Raw genomic sequence first — 17,067 nt, forward strand, 5'->3', positions numbered from 1 at the left:
TTGGATTGTTGTAGGTGAATTGTGTAGGGATTTTATTTTCTCAACTACTACGCACTACGCACACAATTCCCGTAATCTGTTGTTGTAAATGTTTTTTAGAGCTTGCAGCAAAAATGCACTACACCAAACTACAAACGTGGTTGTTGCTGTTGTGTTGGAATCTGTGTTAACACGGGGTGAGATTTAAGAAGGCCCTTTAATTAAGGGCTTGTTTGTGTTGTAGCATTCGTTTAATCGTTACAAATCGTTTGCCTTTCGGTGTTTTTTTTTTTTAAGTTCAAAGTGAATGTTTATCGTTTCAGTCAACAAGTTCCGCCAGTACGTCATTCAACCGGCCCTCACTTAGTTAATTTCGTTTTGCATAATATAAACTACATGCACAGCAGTTTAAATATTAAATACCAACAATAATTGGAGTTTATCATTGACATGCAATACCACCGTGTACGCGCCCACACACACTTATCTTTTCTCCAAAGAACTTAGCAAAGTTAACTTTCGGTTGCCATTCGGGTGCACCACTTGGATTTGCTATTAAATTCACTTATGCATGGAACATGTTCACAAAAGAAATGGGAGTTCAGCATCCGGAACGGTGGGCATACACACGCACACACACGCAAGACGCTTAGAACGATTGGAAAAGTGGTGTTATGCGGTAATAAATAAAAACGGAAAAACCATCCACTGTCGTTCGATCATCGTTTAAATCTCAACCTGGCACAGAATACTGCAACGATCAGGTTGGATCACGCGTAAAAAATTAACACTAACTGCAAGCACAACACAATAGTGATAAAGAGACAGGATTAAAGCTAGCAGTTCAATCCTCCAGCATTTAATCGGATTGACAAACAGTGTGGCTAAGTAAAATACATATATTGTTCCATGGAAAACTAACCCAAAAAAAGGCTACAGAGAATCATTGCTTATGACGCACTCAAAGAATATCACATTTTCTCAGCGTGCAAACTAAATTCATACAGTATAATGCTCAAAAACTCAACAACAAAAAAACAAAAACCTCTTCAACAAAACGCTTCGATGTGAAAAAAGCTTCCCTCAACAGTGTGTTGTATTAATTTTCCGCTGTTTTCGCGCTCGCTTGCTCTCGTTATCTCAATCCCTTTTTCTTCTATTAGCTAAGAGTAGTAACAAACCTTTTACACACGGTTTACAATACTACCATGACTGCCTACTACTACTAACCTTTACACGATTTCGCATAGTGTCTTCGGTACACCACCACAAACCCGGCCTCTGAAAGGACAATAATTTCCGATAACCCCGACGCCGCACTTATATTACACACTCCTCTCACACAGCTGACCAGCTATACCGAATGATTACCCCATATCTTGCGTGTTTTCTTTTTCCTAACGTCTCTTTCTTATTGATGTTACCATTTTCGTTTTCGCAAACAGCAAGGTGGAGCAGGAAGGAAGGAGAAGGAGAAAAAATCAATACAAACAATAAATATAATTATAGATATAACCTTGGATTAATAATTTAGTGTGTAACCAACCCGCTCGCTCTTACTTAATTATGTTGATGCCTCTGTTTATTCTTCTAGCACGCACGCACGCAAATTTATAGTATTCATGCGTTTTTGTTTTGCTGGTTCATGTTCCTTTCTGCAAAACGTTTAAACCTTTGGACGTAAGCCTTTTACGTTCGTAACGATTCGTTTTCTATTTTCTTTCTCTCTCTCTCTCTCTCTCTCTCTCTCTCTCTCTCTCTCTCTCTCTCTCTCGCATTTTATCCATCTGCCGCAATCTGCCAAAATCCCGTTTTATGAACGCACACCCTCAAACGGCCCCCGTTTGCTCCCCACGTTCATCAATTTGATCCCTGAGAATGCGTTACACATAGCGATTCTTCTCTACAATTTGCTAAACAATGATTCGGTTACCATTTTTTAGGTTCCCTTTTTTCTGCATCAAAATCTCAACCAAACGGAGCAGTCCTTTGCGTGATTATTTCCGTTGTCTTTCATCAAAAACAACATTACATTTTCGTCTCGATGATAATACTCAAAAAGGATTCTCTGTCTGTACGGCTGTACACCCTACACGCACGCATGCACACACACACAGATAACTGATGGAGGATAGCTGGTGTGAGCTACAAATAAGAGGGTGATTTACGCGTCATGTTTGACATTCTTCTAGTAGATAGCGGTAATTTGGCGGGCAAGGGGTTTCAAAAGCGTTCGGTTTGTTTTATATGTTCTACCTAGCAGCCTACACACATTTCTCGGGAGATACTCGCGTAGTACGCCTGAGAGTAACTGGCGGTTCTGTTCCCTTCTGTGTTCTGTTCCTTAGTGACCTGACTCTCTCTCTCCCTACCTTTCTTTCTGGTTTTCTACCAGTCTCTTTATCCGTGGCATGCTAGTGATTAGTAGTTACGATTGCCATAGGTTCGACTGCCACCACTGCTACTACTACTACTACTGCTCTTGACCGTTGCACTCGCACCGTTACCGTCCCCGCCCGCCATTAGCGAAATGTTGTAGTTAGATGAGGGCCGCGAGCGTGTGTCCAGGTACGCCTCGTCATCGTCATCATCGTCATCTTCGTCATCCTCGAGCACCGGTGCAGGTGAACGCGAGCCGTACAACGCTTGCTCCTCATCATCCTCCTCCGACAGTAGATGGTGGCGGCTTCGAATAACGTTGGAACGTTTGCTCGGCGGTGAATCAAGCACGGAATCGGGACTTTCCAGATCGTCCTCACAATCGTTCAGACTGTGATTGCTGCCACTGCCCGGACTGCCCGGTGGGCTGAGTGCCGAACGGATGCGTTGCTTCGAATCGGACAGAAACATTGAGATTCGCTCTTTGCCAAACATTAGCAGGAACGTTTTAATCAGATCGGTTGACCGTTCCTCCCATTTGGTGATGAAATCGTCCTTGCCCTTGCGCACCTTATCCTTCAGCTCGACCATTTTGTTCTGGAAGCGGAACTTTTTCTCCGACAGGAACGACACATTCAGCTCCTTCGCTGTGTAGCCTCGGGCCAGATTACGGCGCACGTAGATATCGTAATCCTTAACGATTCTTGCGACGATATCGGACGTGGACACACCTTCGGTACGCTCCGTTGCCACAAACATACCTTTGGCTTTGATCTTTGCGTACACATCATTGCAGTCATCCGTACTGTACGGTATTTCATCGTGGGCCACAAAATCAATCTTATGCTTCTCAATAAACTCATCATCTAACTCCCAGGGCGCATCTCGCACAATCTAAAATGGATAATCAAAAAAAAAAAAACAAACATAGTGATTTAAACCGAGTATGCCCGGGATAAGGCAAAGAATAAGGAGGAAATGCCTTATCAATATAATTGTATTTTTTTTTTTCAACACAAGCGGTGTGAACAATACGGCACTGGACCGTCATAATTAATTATAAATAAATAAAATAAAAAAAACATAGTGATTTAGTTTTCTTGCAATGAGGCGGTGTTCGAATGATTTGTTTGCTGTGTCTCGGGGAAAAAGTGATTCAGAATAATAAATCACACAATATCAATTTAACGGTACCATTTCACCATTACGGCAAAGTTGCTTGCAAAATGCCAAATGGCAACATCTTTGACGATGTGTTTCCACCGCGGGAGGGTCAATTTAATAGGACCAAAAATTAAATCACGAGGCCCTCGAGACTAGCGGGCGGGCGTCCAACCAATTGACGATCGTACGATCGACTCTGTTGCAGACATGCAGCCTGCCCTCCCTGCCAATGCCGCCACAGGACATACAAAGACAGAACCATGTAAGCAGGTTCACCATCAATCCACCCAATTGAGCAATTTCGCTCAATTCCATTCAATCGTGATCACTTCCGGCCAACGTGTCACAAAACGCCACCAAGCTAGCACGATTACGATCTAGTTTAGTATTATTACGGGTAAAACCGCCCTTCTGCCCGCCCATCCATCCCTCACAAAACATTCGAGAGCTCAGCGCGCAATCCAAGTTCCGTCATATTTACCTCGTCAACGTAGCGACAGTGTCGTACTGCTTCGTAACGTTCCTCATCGTTCATCACCGTTCGACCCTTCCGGCTGTGGGTCAGTTTGTCGTTGCAAACTCCAACGATCAGGTACACGTTGGGAAAGACGTTTTTGGCCTAGAAAGGAAAACAACAACACACACACACACAACCGTTAGGTACGATGTTGCAATTTCACCAACGATACACTTGTTCTAGATCGATTACAACAGAGCTTGTTGAAATACGAGGATGGGAAGGAGGGGGCGGAATGGTTGCTCACCTGCATCAGCTGTCTTGCATGTCCCTGATGGAACAGGTCATAGATACCGTCTGCGTACACTCGGATCATACGCGGCGCAGTTCCGGAACGGGCCATCTGGTAAGTGATTTTTTGTGAATAGTCGCATCGTTCACGCTCCCGAATCGCGTCCAATTCTGTGGAATATGGTGCCTGTTTGCAGATAGTCTGTAAAGAGAAATATGAAAAAAGGTAACATATTAAAATTTCGTTAAACTATTTAAGTTTGGTTCCAAGCATTTCCCACACAAAAACAATCCTACCGGTGGTCTTAGAGACATGCCACGGAGATTAGCTCGACTGCAATGATCATACGATACACCAGTGCACTATAAACAACAAATCAACATCGTTCGATCAACACCGGTTTACTCAAGTGACTCTATTTTTAAGCATTCCATCCATTGTAGGAACGTCCCGATAAAATTAGCTGAAACAGTTTTCGCTTCAGCTCGCTCAATGCTATCGGGCATCATGATGCTAGGATTCCGCCAGTTGATGGCATTAATGGCGCATTGAGTTAACGAACTAATCTCTCCCTACTTCTGTTGACATTTAATGCTGTACCCACCCGTAGATAACACCATGGAAAGGAATCCATTACATCACATCGTACATGAATCAACGGCAACAAAAAAAGGGTAGTTGTGATGCTTTTCATTGACTTTTTCTTTCTTCCAATCTTGCCTACACACTACAATCATGCCAGCAGACCTTTGACTGCTACCGTTGTCTATACGTACGGTTTCATGAGCATGGTTTTCACTAGCCACGTTGCAGTCGTAAAGTTCCAACTCATAGCATGGTTACGTGGTTACAAAAAAAAAACACTCCAAAAAAGTAGTGCTCAGTTCCGCTTACGAGATGATGGCTACAGTTTAGTGTCATTCAATAGATTCCATACACTCTGCCACAGCTACAGCAGCATGCCAAGCCAGCTCAAGCTCGGTGAGGTGTTGATAATTATGTACCAAATACATTTGCAACTGATTAGCGTAACTACCTGAACAAGCTCACGCGGCACAAGAACGGAAGATGCGATTAGCAACATCCTGCTTCTGGTTAAACGATAATGATCACCCTTGCGGACCGTGGAGGTAACTGGCGCTTAAAGATTAGAAGACCCTTTCATTACGACCACTTCCAGGGACGACCTTACAGTTACGACTAGAGCTTAGCGCCGTGATAAAATGTTAAGATATTATACATCTTCACTAGTTTGTACGCTGGGTGGTGGTTTATGGCGATAGGAATCAGTGCCCAGCAGTGCAAGGTTAAACGCGAGTTCTTGGAAGGTGATTAACTTTAGTTAGACCGCAAACTATAATTGGTTCTATTCAGTGCTGTCGGATAATGGTGTGCATCATCAAGAAAGCGGACATTGTTCATTGGTATATGCAAAGAATTCACACTATTCTTAGTTGATTCAAAGATACACAGTCAAGGATTTTCTTTTATGAAACAATTGACCTAATAAAGCAAAACCAGATAACTACAACCTCGCAAGGTATCTGACCTGCAATATCTGGTTTTGCATGAGTTGATTATAGACGGGGAAACGCGATTCGCAGGAGATGCAACATCCGATCCTGCTGTGTGTGAAAACGGCACTGATACCACTTTACCATTAAATTGCTCAGAATAAGTGGTGATGTTTACAATCATTGGAAGAAATTTCTAGAAGCTTTATAGTGTATAATTGGACTCGAATGTTTTCCTCGTTCCGATAATTTTTAAGTTTACACTGAAATTAGTTGAAGGTATTCTGCACAGGTGGAAACCGTAACCGAATAAATGCCCATTGGCGTCAGAATAAATGCGCTTCACTTCAGGTGCTTCCACCAATTCATGATAATGATAATATAGTGCGCGTGTTGGCGATGATGCTGATGGGTTGGGGTTACATAAATTGGCAACAATTTCACACTGAGACCTACATTTTCGGCAGTGGAACATCAGTGAGTACACCGACCACTGGCTTGCGCTGAACTGCATCATAATACCGTAACATATTTCTATTTTTGTGGCAGAAAAGCTCACGGCATAATGTTGCGTTAAATTTGCAATAACACTTTTCCTGTGTATTGGAGGTTTTAAACATTTTTACATTTGTATAACAAACTTACATCCAATCGTTGTACTGGAATCGTAACTGGACCGTCACTTTCTGTGGGTAAATAGTTTGGTGCCATTGTGGGTTAGGTGGAAGATTTTTTCCTTCACTATTTCTTCACTAATTTGCTCGTTAGGATCAGGAACAACACAGCAACTTTTACTATTACTAATTTTGTTTATCAAAATGCTAGTACTTAATAATACTTTTCGCACACTCAACGTCGTCAGCTCACAATCGGCACACCATAACTCCACCACATTAAGTTCCACGTTTACTACGATCGACAAATATACGTCAAAACCGAATGTGTAGCGAGAGAGAGAGCGAGCGAGTGTGTGGCACTTCCACGCAATCACTGTTAGTTACGCGCCAATCGCTTCTGCAAGAAGCCTCACCAATGCGACCTCTTTTTTTTCGTAAGACAACGGAACAAACTCATTTAACATATACGACGTTTAGCACCACTAAGCTGTATGATGATGGGTTGTACGTGAACGAGTGGTGCACAACTTTCCCGTATGCCAGAGGCGCGGTATCACCAAAAACAAACAGCAAACAAACTGGCAACAGGTACCGCCATACAGGGTATTCGTCGTGTGCGGTCACAATGTGAGCGATTAGTTTCAAATCTGCCTATTCCACAGCACCGGGGACAGTAGTAGGTGTAGACACAACTAACAAAACACCCGTTCGGGTTCGCAGTCGTGGAAAAACTGTTTCCGATGAGTCGCGAACCAGCTTGCGAGAGCTTGCTCGCGCTAATAGCGCATACGTAACGCAACGGCCGGCGGTTGGTTCAACGTCAGTGCGCCAGCACTTGATGTGGCTCTCGCGCTGACAGCAAGCTTACGCGTACGTACGCGAAAAGCAGCAGGACGCACAACGTGCAAATAAACACGCAGACAGATACACATAGGGAAAAGACCATTTTCGTGAGCATCGATCAGCGCAAAGCGCAAGGTGCAAGGCCGGACACCTGAGTTGCGAACGGAGTCGATCTATCAACGATGCCTCAGGAAATCGCAAAAGGAAAATCGACTTCTATTCGAACGAGGAGAATAAATTCCTCTTTAAAAGCAGCTTTAGAATTCTGCTCACCAGTCCAGACCAAAGCCAAATTTCTCCGTGATATGACGCCATACTAGTGTACCGCTGTGATCTCATGTGAGCGACGAACTACAGAGCTCGTTTAGAAACTCATTGCCTCGTCATCGTTTATGCTCTTTGCCGTTTGCCAGCCAACAGAAAAAAAAAACAGCGCACAATATACGGTGGCGTGATGTGTGTTTTGGCCGGCTCTTACGTTGCTACCGTCGGGTGGCGTTTGGAGAGCACCCAAAAAAAAGTAGAATCAGAAAATAAGCCGACCACACTTTGCATAAAAATGTCGACAGCCATGCTGTTGGTGGCATAAGAGGGTTTGAACTGTGTCTTGAGGTTTAAATATGCGCCATAATTGCCAGACATGTGGTACAGAATGAGAAATGCGAAGCCTACATGTAATGACAGTCATTATCCTTGCCCGTATGTATCATTTTTTGTAATTATCTTTCAAGAATTCGGGGAAAGTCCTTTACCCGTCCGTTTTACGATAATAAAAGTAGGGAAGATGCACTCCTCCGCAGACAGACCTCTTTCCTACGCTAGTACCTGTACATTGAAGCCCCTTTTTACAAATGACCATCAATTATGCTCAATTACGCGTTTGTCGTGCCTTTCACCAACATAGCCAACAAGCCGTTTACTCAGCTTCGTGTCATTTCTTATCAAATATTTAGTTCTTATCATGTTCTGCACGCATCCACCCAGCTAAATGCACTCACGCCCGTATGATATCACATTATAAATGCTTCTCGTATATTCTTCTCGCGTGCTACAACTTCAAGACACCATTTGTCCTTGAACTTGAAAGTTGCAAACGTGACAAGAAATGAGCGTAAAAAAGAAAAAGAGAGAGAAAGAGCGCGAGAACACTGGTAGCAACACTCTTATCCACCTTCAGCTAAGATAGAGTGGCCAAATAAGTCTCCAACAAAAGCAAGTGTTTCCATCGATTGAGTTTCGGTGTCTAAAATAGCTGCTCAGCATGACACCTTGCTCAAATGAACTAGCCATGACGCTATTCTTTGCTGATTCAATCCTCTCTTCCGACCGGCAACAGTGAGTCCCCCGGACGCATTAGTCCAAACCCGTCCTTCAATGTTCCCTGACTGCCATTTTAACTTCTGCAGCGAAAGAGCATTAGGCCGTTTCCCTTTTTTTTTTTTTGTTACTTTCCTTAGTTTCGTATCTAATGACTATCCGTACCACGCTAAAAACTCCACGTCAGACCGACAGCAAGACAGGCCACTTTCGCACTCGCTTGTGGTCGTGGATGTGGCGCGATCGTACGATTTTTCAGCGGGACAACACAAAAAAAGGAGACAACGACGAACACGAACAAATTGCATCTGGATGGATATGCCCCCGACGGTGAGCGTGAGGGGAAATTTTGAAATTGCCTTCATTGCTATCATGATTTTGTACAGCACCATACTACATGGAGTTTGGAAATAAAAACAAAAATGTCATCATCCAACGAATATAATTGAACAGTTCTACACGAAGAAGCACCAGAATAGCAGTAACCGGTCCCAGATTTCTCACACACCACAAGCACCATAAATCTTAACGTGGAAAGCAAAATCACGCGATCTACGCACATGCAGCACGAGCGGCCAATCACAGGCACGGCACAAGAAAGCCGTCTTCTTATATAGGGTGATGACGTCGATTGCTTGTTGGGTTGGAATTTGGTCGACCTCAAAACGGAACTAATAAACACATACGTACACGCCCAAGCTCTACCCAAGCCGCACCGCCAAAAAACATATGCGAGGGGCGGTTGATAAGAGCTTCCGTTACGAACACCACCACCGCCGCTCTAACTGTAAAGAGACCGCCGCGTGAGTAGATTTTTTAAGGTATCGATTTGTTGTTTGAATATTTAATTGCAGCACATGAGGTTATTTGCAGGAAAAACACACTTTTTTGCCTATCTCTTTTCAGTACGCATGATTGATGATTCATTCATTTGCTAAACTGTTTGATGGGCAAAAAAGTGATCCCACAAACACAGTGAATTGAATTCGGGAAAAACGTGTCACACAGTATCATCAGAGACATGACGCAATCGGGTATGTAGACAAATACGCACAGCAGATTTGGGTCTGCGTGTTGGGCAACAAAAAAAAAACGCGACAGTATACATCACACCCTACGTACTGTTCTGTGCGGCCAGTAGTAGCACGTGTTCTTGTGTATTGAAGAAGGGAACATGTGGAACCACCAAAAACGTGCTTGCGCAATCCCCTCAGTCAGCGCTAATCATCACCCTCGCTGGGTGGTGTTGGAGGTGGCATAACACATACGCAGTAAAAATCAGCCAGACCCATGGCCCTTATAGCCGGGGTGCTTTGATTTTTTTGTTGTTCGAGCTTACCGTTTAAATTAAGGATGACCTTCGCAGGTTCGTTCTAAAAAAGAAAAATACCTAAGCTTTCGATTTTATCCGGTTGATTAGATTAAATGCCGGTCATATTTTTTATATGGCTTGAAAGTCGTCTTGCTGTTCAAGAAACAAAACAAAACCAAATCGTATAAACGTAGCTTGAGTGAAAATAATGTATTCTTGAGATCTACATTTAAAAACAAATCCAAAATTCAAATCCAATTTTGACAATCAAGAGAAAAAAGACGGTAGCTTTAATAGCCCTAACAATATGATCCCTTATTTACGATAGGTTAGCTCCCGGGAACTAAGATAGTTTGAATTTTCTTGACCGCAGAACTCGGGGGATGATCACAACTAGTTCCTAGCTCTAGCCCATCCAGAGCCGAGGATATGTGCTTTCACATTTCAGTACATCAAATGTAGTTTTGGTTATAACGGCAAAATTAAACCTTATTTGCTTCAGCTAAAAAGTAGTTTTTGTTACAAGATACAAATATATTCCCATCAAAGGCAGCACAAAGCCTTAACTTTACAAACAAAAGTTTGCCTTAATAATGTACGTTTCCACAACAAACTTTTTTTAAATATATTTTTCGTTTGAAGTTTATATTGATTTCGCTTCGGACATTTTTGGCATTATGAAGTTTTGAAAACTATCCTTTTGAAGAATGAAAAAAAAGCTCACGAGAAATCCATTAAATTTTCAGGCCATTTAGGAAACATAATACATTGGGAAAATAAAATTTAAAGAATTTTAAATTTCGAGTTTTTTTTAACCAGGGTGACTCACAGAACGGCACGTATTCACTGGTGTACGTGATACTATGAATGTTAAAGATATTTCGCTAATTTTTTCTTATTAATTGCGACAGCTTATGATTATTATACAATTTGAAGCAATGAATCATAAAAAAGAAGCGGAACTTAACACGAATTGCCACTCAAGTCAAGCGCCACCAACTATCGACCGTTATCATCCTCAAAAACATTAGCTGCTAATCAGAAATGTAATACTAGCTCACACACGTGATATTTGCAGAAATTCAACCACACCACCTATCAGCAAATCTACATCAAACATGGTCTTATTCATCGTTCAACGAACGTGTAACAAAATGATGATCCGTGCCCATTTCTACCAGCCTCAAAGTCAACACACACAGGGGAATAAGAAGGCAGAGCACGCCACTGCTTCGTCAGCAGTGGGCCCGCATACCCAAACTCTTATCAATTTTCCAACAGATGGGGGTTTCCTGCTGTGTTCCTGCTGGGTCATCCATCGTACGATGTTGTGAGCAATCCCCCGTGTACGTTCATTCCCCTTGACGTAACGGCGTAGTAAGTTGCATATGAAAGGACAAAAAAAACGTCGAAAAATATCCCAATCCCCTTGCTAGTGAAGATAAGATTACCGTCCAGAAATGATTTCATACGCGGACACACACACACACGTATCATTATCTCGCGCGTAGCTTTAGAAGATTGTTTTACACGGTATGCGAACGCGCAATTACGATCGGCTGGCCAGAAATGCACCACCATCCAAACCGATACCGATACAGCGTTCCCCATTGACTTTCCGATAAGCGTGTTACGCGCCCTGAAGTTTGTTTTCATAACATCCGCCGTTACCGCTTGCCTGGGGGAAAAAGCTTCGATCATCACACTTACCGAAAACCTTTCAATTCCCACGTCCATTGATAAAAATAGCATTTGCAAGAAATTTGTCGCCCTGAATAAGTACGAGGACCGTGTGTACAATGGGTAATAGCAGCTCAGGGAGTATCATCAATTATGTTATCACACTTACCACCGGTGGGCTATGCTCGACGCCGCTCGTAGCATTTTGGCTAGCAAATCCGGACGATGTGGCCACCGAGGACGATCCATTCGATGAGAGCGATGGAGGCGACACTGGATCGGACGAACGGGGACGTCCGACTGCCGGCTGGCCAAAGTTTACGTGCCCGTTCAGTGCACCGTCATTGTTCGGTGGCCAAAAGTGATCAGCATGCCCCGGTTCGATGCTATCTTCCACGATCCGGATGCTGCTGAAGCGCCGGCTGCTACCGTTCATACTATCAGGCGTTCCATCAGCTGACGCAGCAGCCGTGGCATCAACCTGTAACTGCTGTTGTGCCGGTTGTTGATGTTCCTGCGTCGCTAAACGATCTTCCAACTCCCCGTTTGGATCGATCGTGATCGAAACCGTCTCGTCGATTGTCAAGCGGCCGGTGTTGCCGTTGTTAGCACCGTTCCCCGACATATCGTCCAAGCTGTCACGTGGACGTTTGCGCGACATTCTCGCGGGCGTTTGTTGCGGAGTTGTGGTGGACGATGCCAGTTTAGCGCCGTAACACGTCGATTGTTCCACGTGTCTTCTTCGCACAAAGGCTCGTAACAGCTAACGCTTGTCTGATTTGTCCTTTCCGCACACCCAGACGACGTAATTGAAATGTTGCGCGTATATCAGAGTAAGGGAACTGTCCTCAACTGGGGGGGAGGAAACCTGTCACTAATCCCTGTAAAGAAGGAAAGAACAGAGGTATTAGGTATTGGTTGTGCAGTGAAAGGATTGAATAATTTATTATAAAACAGCACGGAAACTGGTGTACTGTAACAGCATTTTTTGGCAACTGTCAAATGGCTAGAATTACGCCGAAAAGAGTAACATTCTGCAGCGGTGATACGACATTCGGACCAACAATCAATTTTAATGCCATCCACCAACGTGTACCCCATTAAGTACAAGATCTTCGAGACGATTGGGGTGGACGCTGAGGTTCGGTTGATTTAAATGGCACATGTACGAGGCAGCAGCATCAGCAGTAGTGGTATCTTTCGCTAAATGTACACACATGCGTCCTTGATTGAGCACCACGTGACAGTTTTCCGGTCTCTGGTTCACGTATCCCGCGCATGGTAATCGAAACATTCGCACACGAAATGATGCTACCGAACTTTAGCTAATTTTTCAGTCATCATTCTCATCCAGAGAAGCTGACCTTTTCGCGACAAAATTATCACCTTTTACATGACTCGCAATCTTGCCACGTTCATTAACACAAACTTTGCTCGCCTCTTACCACCGTCTGAGACAGAGGCATCTGAACAATCGTCTTGACGATGTTTTACCGGTGCAACAGCTATCGCCACATAGCGTGTCTTATCGGGGGGAACATCCGCACACACGAAATAAATATAGAAAGCTCTGCGCTTCATTACAATTTCTCTTATTCTTATTTTAGTCGGACCAGACAAAGAATGGGGGGATTTTTTGTATTAATTTTAAAATCGCTCGTACACGCCCCTTAGTGACTAAATTAAGGTATGGGGTGTGTCGCTAGGACCTTTTTTCTTAATAATTAATATGCGGCAGACAAGGATTAAAGTGCATACGTGCAAAATTTGATAAATTGTATAATTCACGCCTCAACCTGATTCCCTGCATGACTAGACTCCGTACGCAGAACAAAATATTCATTAAGCATGGTAGGCCTAGCAACCGGAAACACATTCCACCTGGATTTGACGATTTGTATACCATCATAGCAACTGGCGTGTAAAAGGCCTGAAAAAGCTAGAGACAATCTAGCCGGAAAATAAAGTCAGTAAAGCAAAGCTCCAGCAAGATGACCATCAGAACATTTTTGCAGCATCAGGAAGGTATGTCTAAACAGGGAAAAGGCTTACCAACACAGGTATAAACTGCAACGGTAACGCATGAATCATTCCCCCAATACGCCTAAATGTGCGTTTCAAAAACCACGTGCCGGTTGGACTAGTTCCGATCGGGTTCCACTCCGCATTTCTGCCTACACTAGACCTTGCAGACCATGAACTCGGCGGGCAAGGAACCAGTTTCAAACGGGCTTCAGCCGAACGTGTTAAAGGCAGTTCATACCGCCAACCACCCATCGATGAGGGTGACTGTTCCGTTGCGTGGATGATGTGGAATGCGGATTCCGGTATTCGTCATCGAGGACGTTTTGGTAAGCGATCTCTCCTCCTCTACAAACCCCCACCCGCCCCTTTCACGCCATCTGCCTGCGTTTGCTTTCGATGCTTAGTATGCTTTAATCACATTATCACTATGGTATGGTTAATATCACTATGGTAACAAATTTGACGACCGTACGCGAGATGAGCCTTTTACTAAGAATCCAGCGATGCAGCATCTTTTACTCTCTACTCCCTTAAGCATGGCACGAAAATGGGACGGACGATGCAGGGGGATTGGAAAAATCGTACGATTGCGTCATACGACCATCACGCGCAGTCAGCCGTTGTTGTGGCGATGTTTGTATTTGTTATTACCGGCTGTTCACGACCATAGCCGTGTTCGGTGCACAGTATAGCCCAGGTTGAGGAGGAGCTTTTTAGAGGAAAAGCCAAGCCCCAGATTGGGTTGCCAAAGGTTCGCGAGAACAATCGTACGATGGCTAAACTGCTGCCGCGCAATAGCAACAAAAAATCACCCTTCACTTGCGTGTTTTTGTGTGCGAGCTTGTGTGTGTGTATCTGGGGATCGATTTCTGAGTCACGCACCAGTCACGCACGCTTCAAAATAAACGGGAAAATAGGGTTGTAGGTGACCTGTTTTCATCGATTTCTATCGGGTTCACCCGTACGATCCGTCGAAATCACTTTCGTGCTTGTAACTAACTCGTCAAAAATCGTCATCCCTACAGTGCTTTTCTTCACACACAGTCACTCTCACGGCCGCTTATCACGACTGCTCTGCTGACCGAAACTGATCTTTAACCCGGATTCGTGGCAGACACTTCCGATAGAAACTGCTGTTCGATTACACTTATTACTATAATCGCCGCCACTCGATGCAAGCTAGTTTCCCAGCTAATCTGCAGCTGTTTCGAAATCTGCGCTGTTATGAGATTTTCCCTGCTTGCGCTTTACCTTCCAGAACGCCAAAAACTTGGGAAATGTTACGGTTCACACGTCAACACACATACTGTGCAAATGAGAGGTTGTGTCAGTTGGACTATTTTGACAGCTGCAATCGAACGGCCGACGCTGGCCGAACGAAGCCGTAACGAAAACCCGAACCCGTATGTGGCACATTTTCGAACATGTAATGCATGCCGTTTTCGAACATGTGTTTTCAAAATGGAATGCACTTTTGAACTGCCCCTCCGAATGCTGTAATGGCACACGTGTAATAATTACAACAAATAAAACAACCATTTTTGGGGCAGAAGAAACCTCTACGGTATGGTAGATTTTCTTTTAATAAAGCCTCGTGGACAAGGGCCCAGACGATTTAAAAAATTCTTCAGACGATGCTGATCAAGGGTCACCACTTTCCCGCCGGCGCTTACAATCCGCTGATTGCAAAAGATTGATAAATGAACGAAACTGTTCAACAGTTCAAAGTTTCTTTCGTTAAACAACATAAAGAAAACACAAAACAAACACATTAACATTTAAAGAAACAAATTATATTCATTCTTACTTTCTAGCAATTAGATGCGTTGACAGCGATAAGAGAATATTGTAAAAAACTATATTACAGACAAATTTGGGTAAGGTTAGCGAAAGAGAAAGTAACGAAACCCAAAAAAACACATACATACATATGAATATAAAAAGCTCTTGGGCACGTCTTATGACCTAATGTTCGTGGATTCATTCTGAAATAAGATGAAAATAAAAGCTGAAACACCTTGTACTGTTCGGTTGTTTGCGCGAAAAGTACCCTTCACTCGAATGCACACGGCACACGGTCTTTTGGAGCCATTAGTTTTTTTGTTTGAAAAATGTTCACTGAATATTAATGAATTTTTGTTTCTATTTCAGATTCATTGAAATTGAGATTTTTGATAGCAAAGAATTCGTAATTCGTTTACCTTTGTTCCTTTATCTTTCAACACTGCCTTTCAAGATGTTTGTAGATGCGTGTGTGTGTGCTTTCACAAAATATACCACATATGTAGCTTATAAACTAGATAATCAGTTTAACACAAACAAGATGATCAAAATAAGTTCAAACTCTTTTAGACCTTCGCCTTCAATATCCGAAACTGTTTTCACATTAAAGGTATGCCACTTGCGCATGGTTCCTCTCTCTATCTCTCTCTCCCTCTCTCTCTCTCTCTCTCTCTCTCTCTCTCTCTCTCTCTCTCTCTCTCTCTCTCTCTGTTACTCTTGTTCAATCTTTGCAAAATTCATATATATCACACATTCTGAAGTTAATATAAGCTTACCGTTGCTTTTCTAATATATGCGCTTATCGTATAAATTGTTAAGATAGTTTTGTTTTTCATCGTTAGCAAATAAACTCCTTCCGCAATAACCTGTAACAAGAATTACTATACGGGAGAAGATATGTAAAAGAAAGAAGAAAAAACGAACAAAACCTCCAAACAAAACTGGAGTTTCATGTATATATAACACGATATCATTGAGTTGCGAATCGAATTATCTGCGGTTCACTGTACCGTGTAATCTATAATAAATGTTTACTGCTAGTTATTTGCATGCATTATATGTTACTCTAAACGTGAAAGATGGCAACGTAATACTAATCTTTATCTCACGACGCGCTTTTGTTCTAACTAAACCACGGTCACTTCTAGTGATGAGATAAAACCAGCTGATCGTATTGTTCACTGTGTTTGATGATGTCTCCCTTTATAGCACATTATTTTAGTTGGTTTGATAAGTCTGAACAGTTTAAATGATCTATGAAAACCGTCCCAAACTGTCATTTTACGGTGCAAATCACAAAACCAATACTGCTATACACAAAATGTATAGCTGAGAACAAGCGGGCACAGATAGCGCTCAAATTTTGGTCCTTCATCTTTGTGGGCAAAATTATTCAAAAAATTATGCAATAAGTTTGCAGACAATATTGGTTTGCATTTTCACGATCACGCAGATGCTAGCAACAGGGTAAAAAAAAAACTATCAAAAAGTTGCTTGTATAGACCATCTCTAACATAGAATAGCGAGAAAATATCACGTGAGTCCATATGATCGTATGTGTATGCAACTCAATTTAGGGATACACGGAAAGTGATCTGAATAGTACACGTTGTGTTATATATTGTGAATGAATCTTCCAAGCTGCAGCAGAACAATTGTGCACTTCTCTTTCAAACGCCGCTCACACTTAACCTCACGGAGCAACC

At 42.9% G+C, this 17,067-nt stretch overlaps 2 protein-coding genes across 2 annotated transcripts in view; both read right to left on the reverse strand.

Annotated features, from left to right (window-relative positions):
- LOC126557593 (probable splicing factor, arginine/serine-rich 7) overlaps positions 1-17,067 on the reverse strand; it is a 151,520-nt gene that overhangs the window by 118,736 nt on the left and 15,717 nt on the right. The gene's annotated exons all lie outside the window — the stretch shown is intronic.
- On the reverse strand, positions 2,401-12,291 carry LOC126557620 (choline-phosphate cytidylyltransferase B-like). Its single transcript, XM_050213463.1, has 4 exons — positions 11,724-12,291; positions 4,287-4,472; positions 4,004-4,141; positions 2,401-3,252 (listed from the first exon to the last, which is right to left on the reverse strand). The coding sequence occupies exons 1-4, from the start codon at positions 12,213-12,215 to the stop codon at positions 2,401-2,403; spliced, it is 1,668 nt and encodes a 555-aa protein (XP_050069420.1). The 5' UTR covers positions 12,216-12,291.

The sequence above is a fragment of the Anopheles maculipalpis genome, chromosome 2RL (assembly GCF_943734695.1).
Source record: "Anopheles maculipalpis chromosome 2RL, idAnoMacuDA_375_x, whole genome shotgun sequence".
Taxonomy (NCBI): domain Eukaryota; kingdom Metazoa; phylum Arthropoda; class Insecta; order Diptera; family Culicidae; genus Anopheles; species Anopheles maculipalpis.